Consider the following 16,627-nt stretch of genomic DNA (forward strand, 5'->3'; position numbering starts at 1 on the left):
TCTCCTGCACATAGGAGGCTTTTAACTTTTTAAATATTTTAACATGTCTTTAAGCTTGAAAGTTTTATTACATTTTTAATACTTTCCTTAAATACAAAAAATGCCATTAAACTTTACTTATTAAAATGCAAAGCCTAGTGTCTTCTAGCTTTTTGAAGAGCTTTTTTGTCCATTATATAATCTGTAAAGTAGCCAAGAGTTCCTCAGAAGCAGGACATCATTTAGATTTAAAACAATCATGGCTTGTGTGCAAAATAATGATGTGACATAACCATTCATAGGGAGGCAACCACAGTTTTACTTTATGTGGTGACAGAACTGTTGGATACCTCCAATATTACATTTGCCATAAAGACTTTACCAAGGTACCCTAGAACAAAAAAAGGTTAAGTCATTTTGATTCTACCAAGTAGATTAAGTTGGTATGACTAGAAAGCCAGTGACACAGTTATGAGCATAGACCTTTTATTTTTTCCCAGATGTTTGACAGTGTAAACATACATAAAATACATATTAAAGTTGAGATGCTTTATATTTTGTGCAGTAAATTGAAGCCTTAAAAAGAAAACATTTCATTTAAAAAAAAGAAACTCATTAGTTTTACTTCATTAAGACAGTAAAGTAGCAGCAAGTACCGAGACATTGTGCACTCTTCATTAAGACAAGTTGCTTCATTCACATCAGAGTCGGAAATGTGAGACTGGCTTTCTTGAATACATAATATAGCTTGAGTCACGGGTTAGATAGGGGCATATCTTCCCAACTATACATCAGGGAGGAGTTCTTTCATTAATTTCAGAAAATGCAGACCCTTAGCCAGCCAGCATGACCACAGCATTGAGCATTAAGAGAAACGAAGCATTTACTTTCCAAGCACTTGCCACAGAAGAAGGTAAGCGAGTCTTTACATTTGTGGTTGTCTCTTCCCTCCGTAAGTTAAGGGTTGTGCTTTGTTGAGGCATTTCAGAGAAATTATTTGGCATGCCACTAGTAATGCTTAGGGTCATGGGTGTTGGGGATGATTTTGTTGAGCTAGTGAGGCTTGCGTTTGTAACCATTCCATCTTGGAGGTGAATAGTTAGAGTTGCAGCTGCTGCTTCATGTGGATTGATCGTTTCTGTGGATGTATCTTCTGGATAGGGCGCAAAAGCCTTGTCAGTGCTAGTGAAGGTGGTGCCTTTGCTTAGAGTGGCACCGAACGTTGTTTCCTTGGTTCGATATTGTTTGGGTATTTTGGTCACTTTGGATTGAGTTACCATACTCAGAGAGTTAATGGTGTCCACTGTCTGCATCCCACTTACAGTGAACAAGCTTGAGGTAAATCCAGAAGGTGTGGGGTGTGTGTTATGTTCCTTCAAAGGTGATATCTGGCTAGAACAGGGAGTCCCTATTACATGGGCTTTTGTTTCCATCATCCACTTAAGTAAGTAAGTAATGTTTTGTTTATGGTCACATGACCACCTGTTATTGTAAAGGGTTATCTCTTGCAACTGAAAGAGTTGGTCAAAAGCTTGATCTGGAATGAATGTGAACTTATTGTTGTGCAGGTAAAGGTGTGTGAGATTTGTCAGGTTTATTAATGTTCCTGGAAGGATTTGTGTCAAGGAATTGTTAGACAGGTCCACAGTATGTAGTTTGGAGGGCATGTTGGTTGGAACTGTCCAGAGTTTGTTACTACTGAGGTTGAGAACCTCAAGACTTCTTAGTGTATTTTTAATGAGGACAACCTTTTCCAGCATATTCTTAGAAACATCCAGATATTTAAGGTTCCATTGATAAGCAGTATCAGATTTTTCAAGCAGTTTAATGTTGTTGTTAGCAGCAGACATGTTCCAGAGGGACCGAGGTAACTGAGCAGGCAAGCTCTCAAGCCTGTTGTTTGAAATGTCCAGGGTCCTCAGATTGGTGTACTGGGTTAACTGGTTATGCAGATCAGTAAAGTGGTTATAAGACAGATTTAAATGGATAATATTCTCTTGCAGTCCAGATGGTAATGTAGTCAAGTTTCTGCCTGAGCAGTCCACATGCCTGTGCCTCTCGGTGCATATACATTGGAGAGGGCAAATGCATAAAATACCAGGTGTGAGAGACAGAAGGATGAACAGGCTGGGAGACATTTTCAATATCTGATATTCCATCAAAGCCTGGAAACAAACAGATACACCCTTCTTTTAATATGCAAATACAATTAGGCATCTGCATGGGTCAGTTAGCATTAGGCAAAATTTTCAATAAACCTCGTTGTTGTTGAGTTCTTTTATAATTGTTCCAGTGATTAAACTAACAAAGCTCCCCTTCATTTATAGTCCAAATGCTTAATCCTTCAATTGGGGCTATGTGATAGAGACTCTCTCCCCCTACTGTCTTCTGCATTTTCTCATTTATTTTCTCCCTTCTTTTACCATAGTCTTTCTTATTTATCTTCCCAGAATGTTGATATTATAAAACGGCATTCTCGGCAAATAAAGAGTCGGAATCTTAAGCTATTACTATTTTTCATAATATTCTTCCTTACTCAGATGGGAAAAAAATGGCTGTCGTGTCTGTTTTGGTTGTTTATTTTTGGTTTTTTGTTTTCTTCAGATCTCTGCAGTAATAAAATAGTCAATGTGTATGTAGGATGAGATTTTATTTAGATATTAAGACAATACTTTGCAATGCATCTTTGTCTTTTCAGGATAAATATATCCTTGCAAAACATTTTAAGGCACTTGAAAAATCTGACCAACACCATACCTTTAAATCTCACATTTTATAAAGTGATTTCTTTTCTGTATATTTCAGTGCCGATTCTAAAGGAAAACAATGTGTATATTTACAAAGTGAATGAATATTAGAAAGAAATCCCTCAACTGACACTGCAGCAAATTTCTGGTGCATGCACTTGCTATTGAATATATATTGAATCCTAACGTTGACTTTCTCTTAAGAAAAGGAAAAAGAAAAAAATTCCGAAGTCGATTTTTTACTGATTTAAATAACAGCTTACCATAGTGTTGTCTTCTACATCAGCATCTCATTTTCTCCGGGAAACTTAAGCTTAAAGGTCGCCTTGTTCTGGAAAGTAGGAACCGCTTCTGGCTGTGGGCTGTGCTTGCCTGCTCAGCTGCATTGTGTTGCTGTGAGCTGAAGCTCTGCAACCACCTGATCAGTACCACATAGGAGGACTGCAGAGCTGTCATTGGTGCTGACTCAAATTTATTGCAAGAGGTGCACACGCAACAGAATGGACCAAAAGAAATTTTTTTTTAATTTAGTGTTGAGTGTACCCATATATCTCAGATTTGCTGTAGGATGGAAAACCTCGTGCACATTAGACCTGGCCTTTACCCATTTCCGTGATTTGAGCTTAGGCTCCACATTTTAACATTCACCTCGTGAAGAATCTGTGGTTCTTTTTATTGCGCCTACTGTTCATTCATTTTATACATTGAAAAATGTTGAAAATGAATTTGACCTTCCTTGTGGATGGTTTTCTAAGATATTTAACTATTTTTAACTCTGCCTTTTTATTTTTTCTAAAATGGTACAATTGTCTTATCACTTTTTAAAATAACATATTATGATCTGTTTGATTTTTTTATGTACCCCCCCCACCAAATATGGTGATCATTATATACAATCAGGTTTTCAAATTTATCAAACACCTAACTGTTCATCTTTTGGAGAAGTACATAAGTACTTAAATATGATTATTTTGTTTTTATCTTTCTGATACAAAGGATTGTTTGACCCAGGCTATGCACAAACGAGGCTGCATTTTTTTAATGAGCATCTAATTCTTTTAATTATCAGTTCATGTAGTAAAGTAAATGCATTTTATTTGATATCTTTTGGGTTAAGGATTTTTTTCTTCATGAAATTACTTTGGTCAGTGGATATGAATATTGTTGTCTCCAGAGACATCTTTGGTACTATATGAATGACCATTTATTTGATTTTATGTTTTAAAAATAATAGCATAGCGGCTTCCCTGGTGGCGCAGTGGTTGAGAGTCTGCCTGCCAATGCAGGGTACACGGGTTTGTGACCCGGTCCGGGAAGATCCCACATGCCACGGAGCGGCTGGGCCCGTGAGCCATGGCCGCTGAGCCTGCGCGTCGGAAGCCTGTGCTCCGCAACGGGAGAGGCCGCAATAGTGAGAGGCCCGCGTACCGCAAAAAAAAAAAATAATAATAATAATAGCGTAAATTTTAGTTGATTTCTTCAGAACGTTTCACATTTTATCTTACTGAGAAAACAATTTACATTGTTTTTAAATTACATGAAATAATGTAAAAGGGAAAACTTTCATTAGGGGCTTTATAAAATAAGACCAGATTTATGACAACTTCTGCTCCACTTTTTTTTTTTTTTTTTTTTTTTTGCGGTACGCAGCCTTCTCACTGTCGTGGCCTCTCCCTTTTGGATTTATTTCCATCTGATGGGTAATAGTATCTCAGTTCAATTTTAAATACATCTTGCTTATTATAAGAAAAGTTGTATACTTTATATATGTTTTTAAGGATCATTTAAATTTTTCTTCTGTGACTATCTTTTACATGTTTTGCATGTTTTTTCTAGTGTGTTGTGGGTATCCGCCCCCCCCCCCCGCCCCCCGCAGTCTGTATTTAAGTTTTTTAAACTTTAGGGATATTAGCCCTTTGTCTTAACTTAAGTTGCACATTTTTTCCCCAGTTTGTCCTTTGTCTTTTGACAAAGGTATGTTTTTTTCTTTTTTAATAGTGTTTGTTTTACATTTAAAAGTTTTATGTAATTGGACTTCCTTTTTTTTTTTAATTAATGCTTCTGGATTTTGAGTCTCAACTAGGAAAGTTTATCCCACTTTCAGATTATAAAGGAATTCACTCATATTTCTTCTGTTTTTTATATAATTTTATATAATTTCATGTTTTATATTTATATCTCTGATTTATTTGGTGTTTATTCTAATGTAGTATGAATCCAGTTTCATCTTTTTCAAGTACCTATCCAGTTGTCCCAATACTGATTTGAGATTTGAGTCTGTTTCTGGACTTTCCATTCTGTACCATTGATCTGTCTAATCATGTACTAATATCGCAGTGTTTTACTTATAGGTGCCCATATATTTTGCTACTTTACTTTTTGTTCAGAACTAGGTAATAACAACAATTAGAGTCACTCTCATCTAATTCATGGTGTTGCCCACCACCAACACCAAATGGAATACATGTGTGATAAATGTATGTTGCGATGTGTGAGGTAGGTGCTCTTTGGTCCTATGTTAGTGAAAAGAATGCTGAACCAGGAGTCAGGTAACAAACTCAGCTTTCACTACCACTTCTAAGCAAGTCACTTACTCTCTCTGGGCCTGTTTTCTCAGCATTTAACAAATAAAAGGAGCTGAACTAGATGGTCTTGAGGGTTGTTCTGAATCTGGTTACTGGGATCTGGTAAGAGCACCACTGGTGTGTAGTATGTAGTTCAGTCTACCTTTTATTCCCCTGTGCCTTGTCCTTTTGCCGTAGTCATGAAATAAACTTTCTCTTCTGAATCCTGCTTCTTTAGTCTTTCCTGTAGGTTTTCCTTTGTTCCAGCGTTTTCTCTTCTGCTGCGTTTCTTCCTGCTGATTAGGCAAAGGATTGCCGCTGTTTGGCTGCTCAGCTTCCACTGACCTCAGTGGGGAAAATTGCATTCAGTAAATAGGAATTACTTTCCCCCTGGCAGAGAATTTCTTAAAAAACAAAAAGAAGCTGCTGACAGGAGTCTGTTCTTCCATTGTGCAAAGAACAGAAGGAGAAAAGCTGCCTCTGTAGTGTTTGAAGAAATCAGACACGACTATGACCAGGTCATCAGCTCTTTGATTTGTCTATGAGGGTTGGTATTTCCCAATACTTCTCCTTCAAGAGGTCAGGAAAAGAAAGTGATGAAAAAGAAGAACAAAAGTATGGGAAGAGCCCGTTAGGTAACAATCCTATATGCAAAGCAAGAAAGGTTATGGTGATTTAAGGCATGTCAAAGTCTTGACCAAATATAAAAACTTTATACTTTATTTACCCTAACTAGAATACTTAAAATTCAAACGAATAAGCAGAAATTCTTAACCTCCTAATTGTTGCTAAATAAATTAACCTCAAAAATGGTAAGTTTGCAAAATACATGAAAGAACTTTTTAATGTGGAAGACAGGAAAACCAATGTAATATGACAATAAACATCATGCTTATTCGAGAAAAGAAGTGCAAAGGAAGTGTGTCTGCAGATAAAAAGTTTTTTAAGAGTCAGTAAGGTACGCTTTAAAAGATTTAAAGAGAAACATTGTATATAAAATTTCAGTGTCCAAAAGTCTGCTAGTTTTTATTAAGATGGAGCTTTATTGGTTTCTTGAACACCAGTGCTGCCAGTAAATACTGTATTTTATTCTGAAAAATCCCAGAGCTATGAGAGGTTCTCCAAGGGTAGGTTACCACTGTGGCCTCCGTCTTTCATTCTAAGTGACTGTCCCCCGAGTTCGGGTGGGGTAAGGCGGGAGAATGTGCGCTTTTGGGCAGAGGAGCACTTCTGCAGGCATGGGCTGGCATCTCCACGAGGCTCAGCCAGTGGACTCTCTCCGTCTTAACTTTGACAAAGATTGGGCCCACCCCTACTCTGATAACTCATATTTATCACTTGTCAGGTAATGAATAAAAGATGAAATTCTGTGTAAGAAAAGTAGTTAAGAGTTTTTTAAAGTTGAGAACCATCTGTATTTTGATACAATCCTTTTTTTCTGAAAAAAGTCATCCGAATTTGGAATGAAGCCATAGAGGTTTGGTGTGTTTTTTGGGTTTTTTTGTTTTTTTTTTCTTTTATAAGATTTCATTTTTTGGGGGTGCTTGAGGCATATAAAGAAACTTTGGGAATTTCCTGGCAGTCCAATGGTTAGGACTCCACACTTTCACTGCTGAGGGCCTGGGTTCAATCTCTGGTCATGGAACTAAGATTCCGCAAGCTGTGCAGCACAGCCAAAAAAAAAGAAGAAGAAACTTTTTAAAGTGGTTAGTTCTAAAATTTGTGTTCCCCCAACAAGATAAGAAAAATGTCTACGTTTTATGGTGTGTGCTCGTATTTTTTTCAGAGTAAATGTCCCCAACTCAGCCCCTTAATTTGATGCTTTAATATGTTTGTCTGACAGTTTCCAATGAGAGCTAAAAGGAAATTTATTCTCCAATAGACATGCATTTTAATCTCTCATCCCTACAAACTTGGAATATTTATTTAATACCCGAGGTATTAATTTAAAACTTAGAGTTTTGTTTAAAACTTGGAGTATATATTTAAATTCTCTCACACACACACTCCCTCAAACTTTGAAATGGAAAAATAAAATTTTATTTATTCAAGGTAACTTTATACACAGCTTTTCAGGAAAAAAATATCTATTGGGTAATAATAAGCATATGTAGATTGCTTATTTCCAAAATGGCTAAGTTATTGATACACATACCATCCACATATGTAAAATGTACTGTACATTCAAGTTAGGGCCTATAGCCAGTAAATAGACCACTGTTATATAATTTTTTTTTTTAAAGTTCCACCTATGCACATAGGCTTTGAGCAGATTTCAGGTAGTTCCTGAATAAAAATCAAAATTGGCTACCAATTGCCATTTAATGTATTTCATCACATGAAGAAAAACAAAAGATTGGAGTCCTTTGAGAAGAACAGAAATCAGCTAAAAAGCAAGTAGTAGTTATAACAGTTCTGCAGGTGGGGGTGGCAGGGATTCATTGAGATTTTGATCAGAGTCAGGAGGACTAGGGAACTGCTGACACTGGATCTCCTGGTTTTTCATAAAATCTCCTGGAGGCAGGGTCAAGTTAAGTGAGTCAGGGGGAGGTGGAAATGACTGTTTGAACTCAGAACCATGATCTTCACAGACTTGATTGGGGCAGTCCAGAGGTGGTGGGAGATTGGTGGAATCATTTGGAAGAGGAGATACAGTTGTCACTGTGGGTCTGTCAGATTGGTTACTCGCCTGTCCTTCCAAATCAAGAGGGGGAGGAGGCGGTGGAGGCGGATCTGCATCATCTGAAGAGGAAACAGCAGTGCCAATTGTTGATCCGTCAGCACTGTCTTCTGATGTGCCATTTGCTTGATCTTTTATTTCCTCTGTTTTGGGAGTGTTAGAATCGTCAACGTTTTCGTTTGATTCAAACAACTTAATTTCTAAGTCATCTGCTAAAAGTGTGCTTTTGCTTGGTTTCCAGGCCCTAAGTGAAACAATTGATGTACGTTTTGGAAACACTTCATTTTCTCTAATGTTATCCAGACATACGTCAGGGGTTTCACCATCAGCAAATGGAGACCTACCTGCCCAATTTTGATCATGTAACACTGGTTTTCGCAAGCATTTCCACAATACAATCATGATTATAGCTACCACCATAGAAGTCAGAATTAAACCAATTAATATGGCCGCTGTTGAATTAGAATTGGTTTTCTGTGGGCTCTTGATTTTAGTGGTAGTTTCTAGGTTGAATCCTGGTGTACTCCTAGGTGAACTTCTGACAGTTGGTGTTGGTTGTATGGATAGATGATGAGCAGTTGGTGGTATTGATTTTCTAGAGGAGGTGTGGATAGATGATGGTTGTTGAGTGGGAGTACGGACAGATGGTGGTGGTTGTCTGGTAGAAGAATGGGCAGGTGTTGATCGTTGTCTGGCAGAGGTGAACACAGGTAGTGCTGTCCCTTGGGAGGAGGTGTTGGCCATTGGTATTGGTTGTCTGGTGACATTATAGGCAAGTGGTTGTCCAGCAGAAGTATGTGCTGCTGGTTTCCCAGAAGACACATAGACAGCTGGTGTTGGTTGTCCAGCAGCAACTTCGGCAGTTGTTATTGGTTGTCCAGAAGAAAGGTTGTTGAATTGTGTTGGTTGACCCAAAGGATTCTCTGTTGTGCTTTGAGAATTAGTTGAGACATATGACCTTGATGTTCTAAATATAGGAGACTGTGGTTGCTTCTCTGTTGTAGCTGCTTCTGTCTCTGAGAAACAAGTATCGTTCAGATGTCCACAAAACAAAATTATGGTGAAATATTTGGGATCCATTTCAGAATGTTTCCTCTTTACCAGTAGTTTTATAATAAAAGAAAGAAAGACAATTAGGTATCGTTTACTATCTGGCATAAAGTAGGTAGGTATTTGATAAGTATTTATCTTCCTAATTTAGACTTGATACACTATAGGCTAATGTGACCAACTCTTAAATATACTCTAATTTATCATATAACATTTGGAATTCATAGGCAGTGATCTCTCTTCTTTCATAAGATCTGTACTTGGCCCTGCTGCCCCTGTAGGTTTATTACATTACAGTCCTTCGTTTCACAGTCATACGTCTCAAATGCATAGGCTCTGTATTCTGGTACCATGTGCATGCTACTTTTTCCTCTGTTTACTGCTAGAAATACTTTGATCCTGCTGCCTCGAAGGACACCAGTAACCGTCTATTACCTAATCCAGTGGTCTTTTCTTTCTCTTTTTTTCCTCTCTTGATCACATTTGACACTGTTGATTACTCCTTCACTGCTATTTGAGTAGCTCTTCGTAGTCATCTTTCTTTCATGCTCATCTCACTAACTCCTGTCTTTCTCTTGCGTGCTAAATATGGTACTTGATAACTTGATATGTACTCTGTCCTCACTCTTAACTACTTTTCTTAATCCTGAATCTGTAAGGTTTCAGCTCTTACCTTTATGCTCTAACTCCCAAACCTGTGTATCCAGCCTCAATTTCCTTAATTCTTGTTCCATCTGTGTGACTTCTTGGTGGACATTTCCATTATATATATCACTATCAGCAAGTTGAACATATTAAGAACAGAATTCATCTTCATCTCGATAGTGACTCCTGTCCTAACTTCTCTATTTTTGTTAATGGTACTTAGCTTTGTGAGTTTCTCACGCACAGAATCTATTGTATTGAGTAATCTTTGCAGCAGCATCAGTGTCCAGCACAGTGTCTTTATATTAGGACCTCATATTTTTAAAGGATTTGATTCAACTCATTGTCCTAGGCTCAAAATCCTCAAGTGCTCAGTGAATCTGGTTGAGTAAGTAGTCTTGCTGCTGCTTTCACTTATTAATTGATAAACACCACCATTGTGTCAGGCCCTGTTCTGGTTTAGGAGATACCCCCCACATTTTTTTTTAAGTTTCTATTGGTAGAAACAATAAATAAATAAATAAATATAATAATTTGATAAGTTTTCTCACAAAGGTTTGCAGAAGATGCACAGAGGAACTAAGCTAGCCTGGGAGGGCTTCAGGGAAGGTTTCTCAGAGAAGTAAAACTTGAACTGAATCTTGAAAGGTCTGTAAGAATTAATTAAGCAAATAAAATATTCCAGCCAGGGGAACAACATAAAAGAAAAGAAGGCACGTCTGTAAGTCTGTGGGATGTGGCAGATGCTAAAACTTGAAGAGCTTTAAGTTCCAGTTCTACTTCTACCACCTAACTACCTATCTAACCATGAGAACTAGTCACTTAATCTCTCCTGTTCTCAAATGCCTTATCTCTCAAGTGAGGATGCTTTTCAGCTCCGTGTGTAATATACTTGTTTTGCACATCATTAAACATAATGGTAACTATTTGGCTATTTCTTAACATTAGGGAAAGGAAAATCTCAAGGGTTTTAGATCCTGGTCTGTATGATTTGAAACTATAGTTTTTCTCTGATTTTTAGGCAATCTGAGAGAGATTTGGTGGTCTGTGCAAGATACAGTAATAGAAGAAGAACTCCCTCAAGTTTTGCAAATAGATTTTTCAGTATATTTGAGTAGTTTTCATTGCTTACTCCTCTGCCACTCGGTACACAGTAGAAGAAAAGACGTAATTTTTTTTCCTGTACAGTCTCTTTATTTTCTCTGTAATACTTAAAGCCTAAATTTTAAAATATTTCTCCTTTAAACCCCCTGCACACTGCTGGTGAATTAGTCTTCTTACAAGCATGTATGATCAGGTTACTGTTCCCTTGCTTGAGAGTTCCCCATTGCTGTCAAGATAAAAATTCTAAACTGAATTTTCTTCCACCTGGCTCAAGTTTACCAGTCCAGATTCATATCTCATGACTGAAACTTCTCATTCCTTATCTTACATACTTCCTAAACACACACTTTTTTTTTTTTCCTAAACAGACACTTTTCATTATGCTATTTTTCACCCTCTGAGAGTGTGTTCTTTCTTCCAAACCCAGCCTCTTCTTCCCCCTCTGGCTGCCTAACTGAACCTGTCCTCGTCTGTCAGACCTCAGCTTAAATCCCCTTCTTAGACCAAATTCTCTGTGACTGACCACAGCCCAAAGAGCTCAGCCATTCCCTGAATCCCCGAAGTTCTTGTTATCTTTATAGTTCCTTAGATAAGTCTTCATGTGTGTACCTCACTCACACTTCTTTTCTCTTAAATAATTGTGTTTTTTAAATTACTTTTCACATTTTCTTTTTATTATCCCACCCCCTCAAACAAGATTTTAAAGAACCTTGAAGAAGGCAGAAAGAAACAAAGAAAATTCCTTATCTGGAACATCCTAGGTGTTGCACCGTCTCAGGTGTTTTACATACTTCATTTCATTTAACCTTTAAATAACTCTGAGAAAGATGGAGTAATCCTTGATTTATAGATAAAGAGACAAATTCAAATGCTTTAAGCAATTTGCCGAATGTTATATCATTATTAGTGGCAGACTGGGAATTTATACCCAGGACCATCTGATTCCAAAGCATATGCTCTATTCTACCACCCCCAAGCTGCCTCATGTCTTTATATTTTGATTCCTTTACAGCAGAGTGCTGTATATGTCAGCAGCTCAGTAAACGCTTAACCTATATTGGGCTTCTTGGTTCTTTTCCATGTCAATTTTTCACTGTTTATTAATACTTCTACCAGAATGTAAGCAGAGAAGGTAAAATCTGAGTTATTAAATTATGCTTTATATCAACTTTGCAAAAGGTTTAATAAGGAAACAAATGGAAACTTTTGGCGTAAATATAGGAATTTAAATCATCTCTAGTTGGCTATCATCCATGCAATTCCTACCTCCTCCTATTCTTACAGATTACCCCTTCCCCCAAAAAAGGCCTCATTGGAAAGTGTTATTCTTTAGAGTTTCACTTTAGTTTTCAAAAAATGCCATCCAAAGCAACAGAGAACATAGGCCATGAATTGTCTTCACCAAAAAAATGTTTCTTCTTTTGTGACTTTTCTTAAATTTTTTTAAAAAACCCACACAGTTCCTTTTTTCAGTTAGCTGAAAAAGGCATTAAAGAAGGAAAGAACCCAAATAGGAATATAATTATCAGCCCAGTTTAGTCTGTAAGATCAGTTTTGATAGGTTCATAGCCTCTTTTGTCAATAGGAACGTCGTAGACCTTCAGTGTATGAGATTTGCCACTTGTCATTTAAGGGTTACAGCAATATTAAAACCAAATTCTATTTTTTACCTATCCTACTCCTTTCTCCAACTCCTCAGTTAGCTATCTAACCTCCTAGGGTCTGCTACGTCAGAATACTAGAATGTCTTAGAATTCTACTACAGCAATTCAGAATAGTCCAGAAAAAAGGAACAGGATTTTAAAAAAGAATAAATAGGGGGTATACTAGTGAAGAAACTGGCTTTTTTTTTCTAGTTCAGAGACAGTGAGGCCAGTGTTTCTACCAATGCAGAAAGTTATTTAACATATGTATTTTAAATATATATATAAGCCATGTATACCTGAAATACCAACATTGCTTCTGCAGGGGAAGAGGGTAGAAAGAAAGAACCATATGGGGCAGGGGAGTAAAAAGGAGGAGAAAATGTTGGATAAGATGAAATGAAAAAGGAATACAAAGAAATACAAAATAACACAAAGGAGAAAAATAAAGCAAAACTTAGAGTAAGCAGCAAATACATGGAAAAGGGGAAGGTAAGTGGATTAGAGAAGGTATTGAAGAAAAGTTAATAAAAAAGCTGAAGAATAAATAGTGATTATGCATTTAGCCAGAAGTTAGGGTAGAAGGTTAAAGTGAACAAAATTAGACGTTGGGGGAGAAGATTGAAGTAGAAGAAAGAAGGAACCACAAAATGCTGCTCTCCGCCTTTGCGGATACAGGGAACCAGCAAAGAGGAACGATCTTCCCAAAATGGAGGACAGGACTTAAATCACCCACCTTCTCAAACTCACTTACCTTTCATTTCAGGCTCTCCTATCTGTTCTAAGTATCCTTAAGATTCCCCACCTCCCTTTTTTTTCCTGGCACTACCCAGAAGCATACTTGTTAATTACTCTAAATAACCTATGCACAATCTATATAGCATTTTTCTAGAAATCCCTTAGTCTGCTGCTCAGGGAAACCCTGAATTTGTCTACTTTTACACGGCAGTATTTTGCTCATTATTTTAGTTTTGGACTTTGAGGTTTAAGTCTGTGATTTTGGTCCTTTGTTTTTCCTGAATATAGAACATTTTTTAAAAAGAAGAAAAAAATCAGCTGTTTAAGCTGTTTAAAGGCAGTTATAGTGAAGTAGGAGTCCCCATATATTAGACATGTTCTCATAAATATAATGCATAAGTACATAAAGGATTTAGCATTTAAAATTGATGCTAAGTTGGATATGATAAGAGAGATGTCATTGTCTTTTAAGGGGAATCAAGGAGATTTGGATAGCATATCCTAGACAAGGCAAGTGTAGGTAGCAGTATCAAAAATATCATTTGAATTTCGGTTACTTTGATATAATGTTATAATATAATAGATTAAAATTCAGTGTACCTAAATTTTATTGTATCTCCAACTAGTAATGTTATGAAACCAGAAAAGGAAGAACACAGCAGTTCCATATCTTGAGGAAAGGCAGAAAGGGAAATTCACTTTGAACTATGATAGGAATTATTTGATGACTATTTTTTATCAGTAGTAATAGCTACCATTTACTGAGTACATGCCAAATGTTCAGCACTATCCTATTTTAATGAGCAAGGTGATGTTATCATCATCTTACAGATAAAGCTGAGGCACAGAGAAGTTGGGTAACTTGCCAAAGTGTCACAGCTCTAAACAGTGGCACTGATACGGAAACCAGTCAGTCCTGTACTAGAGCTCTTTCCTTCTGTTACATTCGTAGTAAAATTATGAAATAGGAATGCTTTATGAGGGGAGGAGATGTGAGCTCTCTGGGAACAGATATGTTAGTAACTTTTGGAGTTAGTCTTGTATAAAAGGTTGGACAAGAACTACCAGGAAACCATTTTAGTCCTGTGACTATGAAAACAGCTATGGGAGTTTTGAATGGTTAGCCTATAAGCTGTCATACTTGAGGTGATTTTTAAAGATTGGACATTGACAGGCATCAGATTTATATTTAACAGTTTCAGACTTATTCAGAATTCATAATTTCCTTCTGAGTAGAATTATATAGGCATTAGTTGAAAAACACAAGCACTATTAAACTCTACATTTGAGACTGACCCTTTAAAAATATATAGACAGGATGTCCCTGGTGCAGTGGTTAAGAATCCGCCTGCCAATGCAGGGGACATGGGTTTGAGCCCTGGTCCGGGAAGATGCCACATGCTGCGGAGCAGCTGAGCCCGTGCACCACAACTACTGAGCCTGCACTCTAGAGCCTGTGAGCCACAAATACTGAGCCCACATGCCACAAATACTGAGCCTGCGTGTCACAACTACTGAAGCCCACATGCCTAGAGCCTGTGCTCCGCAACAAGAGAAGCCACCGCAATGAGAAGTCCGAGCACTGCACCGAAGAGTAGCCCCTGCTCGCCACAACTAGAGAAAGCCTGCACGCAGCAACAAAGACCCAACGCAGCCAAAAATAAATAAATTAATTAATTATTTTAAAAATATATGTATATATATAGACAAGTCTTGCCAAAAAAAAAGAGATACAAATCTTTATTTTTTTAACTTCTGTAATAGTTACTTAGAAGAAATCCAAAGTGGACTTATATGAGGGAAAGTCATAAGTATTTAATGAAATGTTGAAATAGGATATCACCACCCACTTTATAACTGTTATATTACAAGTCTATGTAAACTCTTTGCAGTTTTTATTTTGGAGGATGTTCACTTTGTAATTGTCCAGCTTACTTACAGAATAAGCATCTTCTCTCCATATTAACAACTTTCTATTCTGTGGGTATTTTTTTCTATATCTATTTTACACTGTTTACTAAAGACTCAGATTATAATACATGACATAAATATGTAGATGATATGAGTATATATATACACATTTTATCATAGCAGTTTTCTCTTAGCTGTAAAAATGAAGGATAATATTTTCATGTCATTATTACTTAAATTTAAAATTCTATTTGTGTGAAAAATAAAGCATATATGATGATAACTGAATATCTCATCTAATCACCTTTGGGTTTTTTTTTTTTAATTAGGTGAAGGTGACCATTCTTACCATGGAAACTAAAGGGGATTAAAAAGTAAAAATAATTTAGGTCTATGGATTATGCTTATATACAGGAGAATTTTATGGACAGCAAATCAGAACTTTTAGCAATCGGTATTTTGGGGTTGTAAATTCAGTCATATCCCCATGAATTCTAGTTTTATTTCCAACCCTTAGTGTTTTCTGTCATGGCTATAGATTTATTTCTTTTAATTACAGAGCTAAGGTCAACAAACATAGTGAACCAATAAACTTTAAAGGGTTAACATTATAGAAACCTAGGTGAAAATTTTTCTCCAAGGCAGGCTCAACACTGAATTTTTAAAATTCCATGCAACAAAACCACAATACCTGTTATAGACATCTTTAGACTCTCAGACTTTAAGTTTAAAACAATAATGAAATTTTAGTTTTAAAAATAAATTCTGTATAAAGCAAAGATCAAACCAGATTGCCAGTGTGAAAATTGTCTTACCTCAGCTGTTAACTTGTTTTGCAGAATGCTGAATTCTTGTTCTAACTGGACATTTTGGTCATTTGGCTAAGAAAGCAAAAGGGGTGGTTCAGTTCAGATTAAAAATGGTCCTTTAGCAAACTGAAATGGTTTCTGTAGAAAAAGAGGAAGTTTATCAATAGTTGGTTCCGGAAGTGCAGTAAGCCACAAAATGACTAAGAAATGTACTACTTTAACAGAATTTATTTTGAAACAGTTTGGAGCTACATGATTTGAGTGCTTTTAATTAACATTTATAGGTAAACATTTGAGACTCTCTAGTAATGTGATTATATAGTTTAGTTATTTAAAATAGAACCTTGGAGAGAAAATTATATGTTGTAAGGAAAAACTGCCAGTCAGGTTATTACCCATAGTGAGATTTCTTTTCATAACAAGTGAATGATGTGTCCTGTTTTCTTGTATGACCTTAGGCAAGTCGCTGCACTTCTGAGTCACCGTTTCCTCCTCCGGAGGAATATTTCTATTATTGAGTTTTGTGAGGATTAAGTAAGATAACATAACATGTGTAAATGCCTTACACACAGTAGATAGCCAGTAAATGTTAATGTTATTTCCTCATACATAATTTAGGCTAAGCCCAGGTAAAAGTGTGATTAATTTTTGACCAGATACTTTCCTAAATGATTTTTGAGTTCAAGTCCACAGCTCTTTGGTTACCCACAAAGTAAGTGTCGGTGCAAGGTAAAATAAATTGGGAATCATTTTTTAA

General features: G+C 36.6%; 3 protein-coding genes across 12 annotated transcripts in view; 1 reads left to right on the forward strand and 2 right to left on the reverse strand.

Moving 5' to 3' along the window:
- NF1 (neurofibromin 1) overlaps positions 1 to 16,627 on the forward strand; it is a 255,886-nt gene that overhangs the window by 182,471 nt on the left and 56,788 nt on the right. The gene's annotated exons all lie outside the window — the stretch shown is intronic.
- On the reverse strand, positions 449 to 7,193 carry OMG (oligodendrocyte myelin glycoprotein). Of its 2 annotated transcripts, none has more exons than XM_022595557.3 (2): positions 5,454 to 7,193; positions 449 to 2,144 (listed from the first exon to the last, which is right to left on the reverse strand). In XM_022595557.3, exon 2 carries the CDS (start codon positions 2,136 to 2,138, stop codon positions 813 to 815), a length of 1,326 nt encoding a protein of 441 aa, XP_022451265.1. In that variant the 5' UTR covers positions 2,139 to 2,144; positions 5,454 to 7,193; the 3' UTR covers positions 449 to 812. The 2 variants fall into 2 exon arrangements, with proteins under 2 accessions (XP_022451265.1, XP_022451264.1); XM_022595556.3 differs by lacking the exon at positions 5,454 to 7,193 and adding an exon at positions 2,990 to 4,582.
- Positions 7,308 to 15,973, reverse strand: EVI2B (ecotropic viral integration site 2B). The gene is made up of 2 exons (XM_022595555.3): positions 15,877 to 15,973; positions 7,308 to 9,065 (listed from the first exon to the last, which is right to left on the reverse strand). Exon 2 carries the CDS (start codon positions 9,048 to 9,050, stop codon positions 7,695 to 7,697), a length of 1,356 nt encoding a protein of 451 aa, XP_022451263.1. The 5' UTR covers positions 9,051 to 9,065; positions 15,877 to 15,973; the 3' UTR covers positions 7,308 to 7,694.

The sequence above is a fragment of the Delphinapterus leucas genome, chromosome 19 (genome assembly GCF_059928025.1).
Source record: "Delphinapterus leucas isolate spDelLeu-1000000601 "Yukka" chromosome 19, BTC_Dleu_Yukka2, whole genome shotgun sequence".
NCBI lineage: Eukaryota > Metazoa > Chordata > Mammalia > Artiodactyla > Monodontidae > Delphinapterus > Delphinapterus leucas.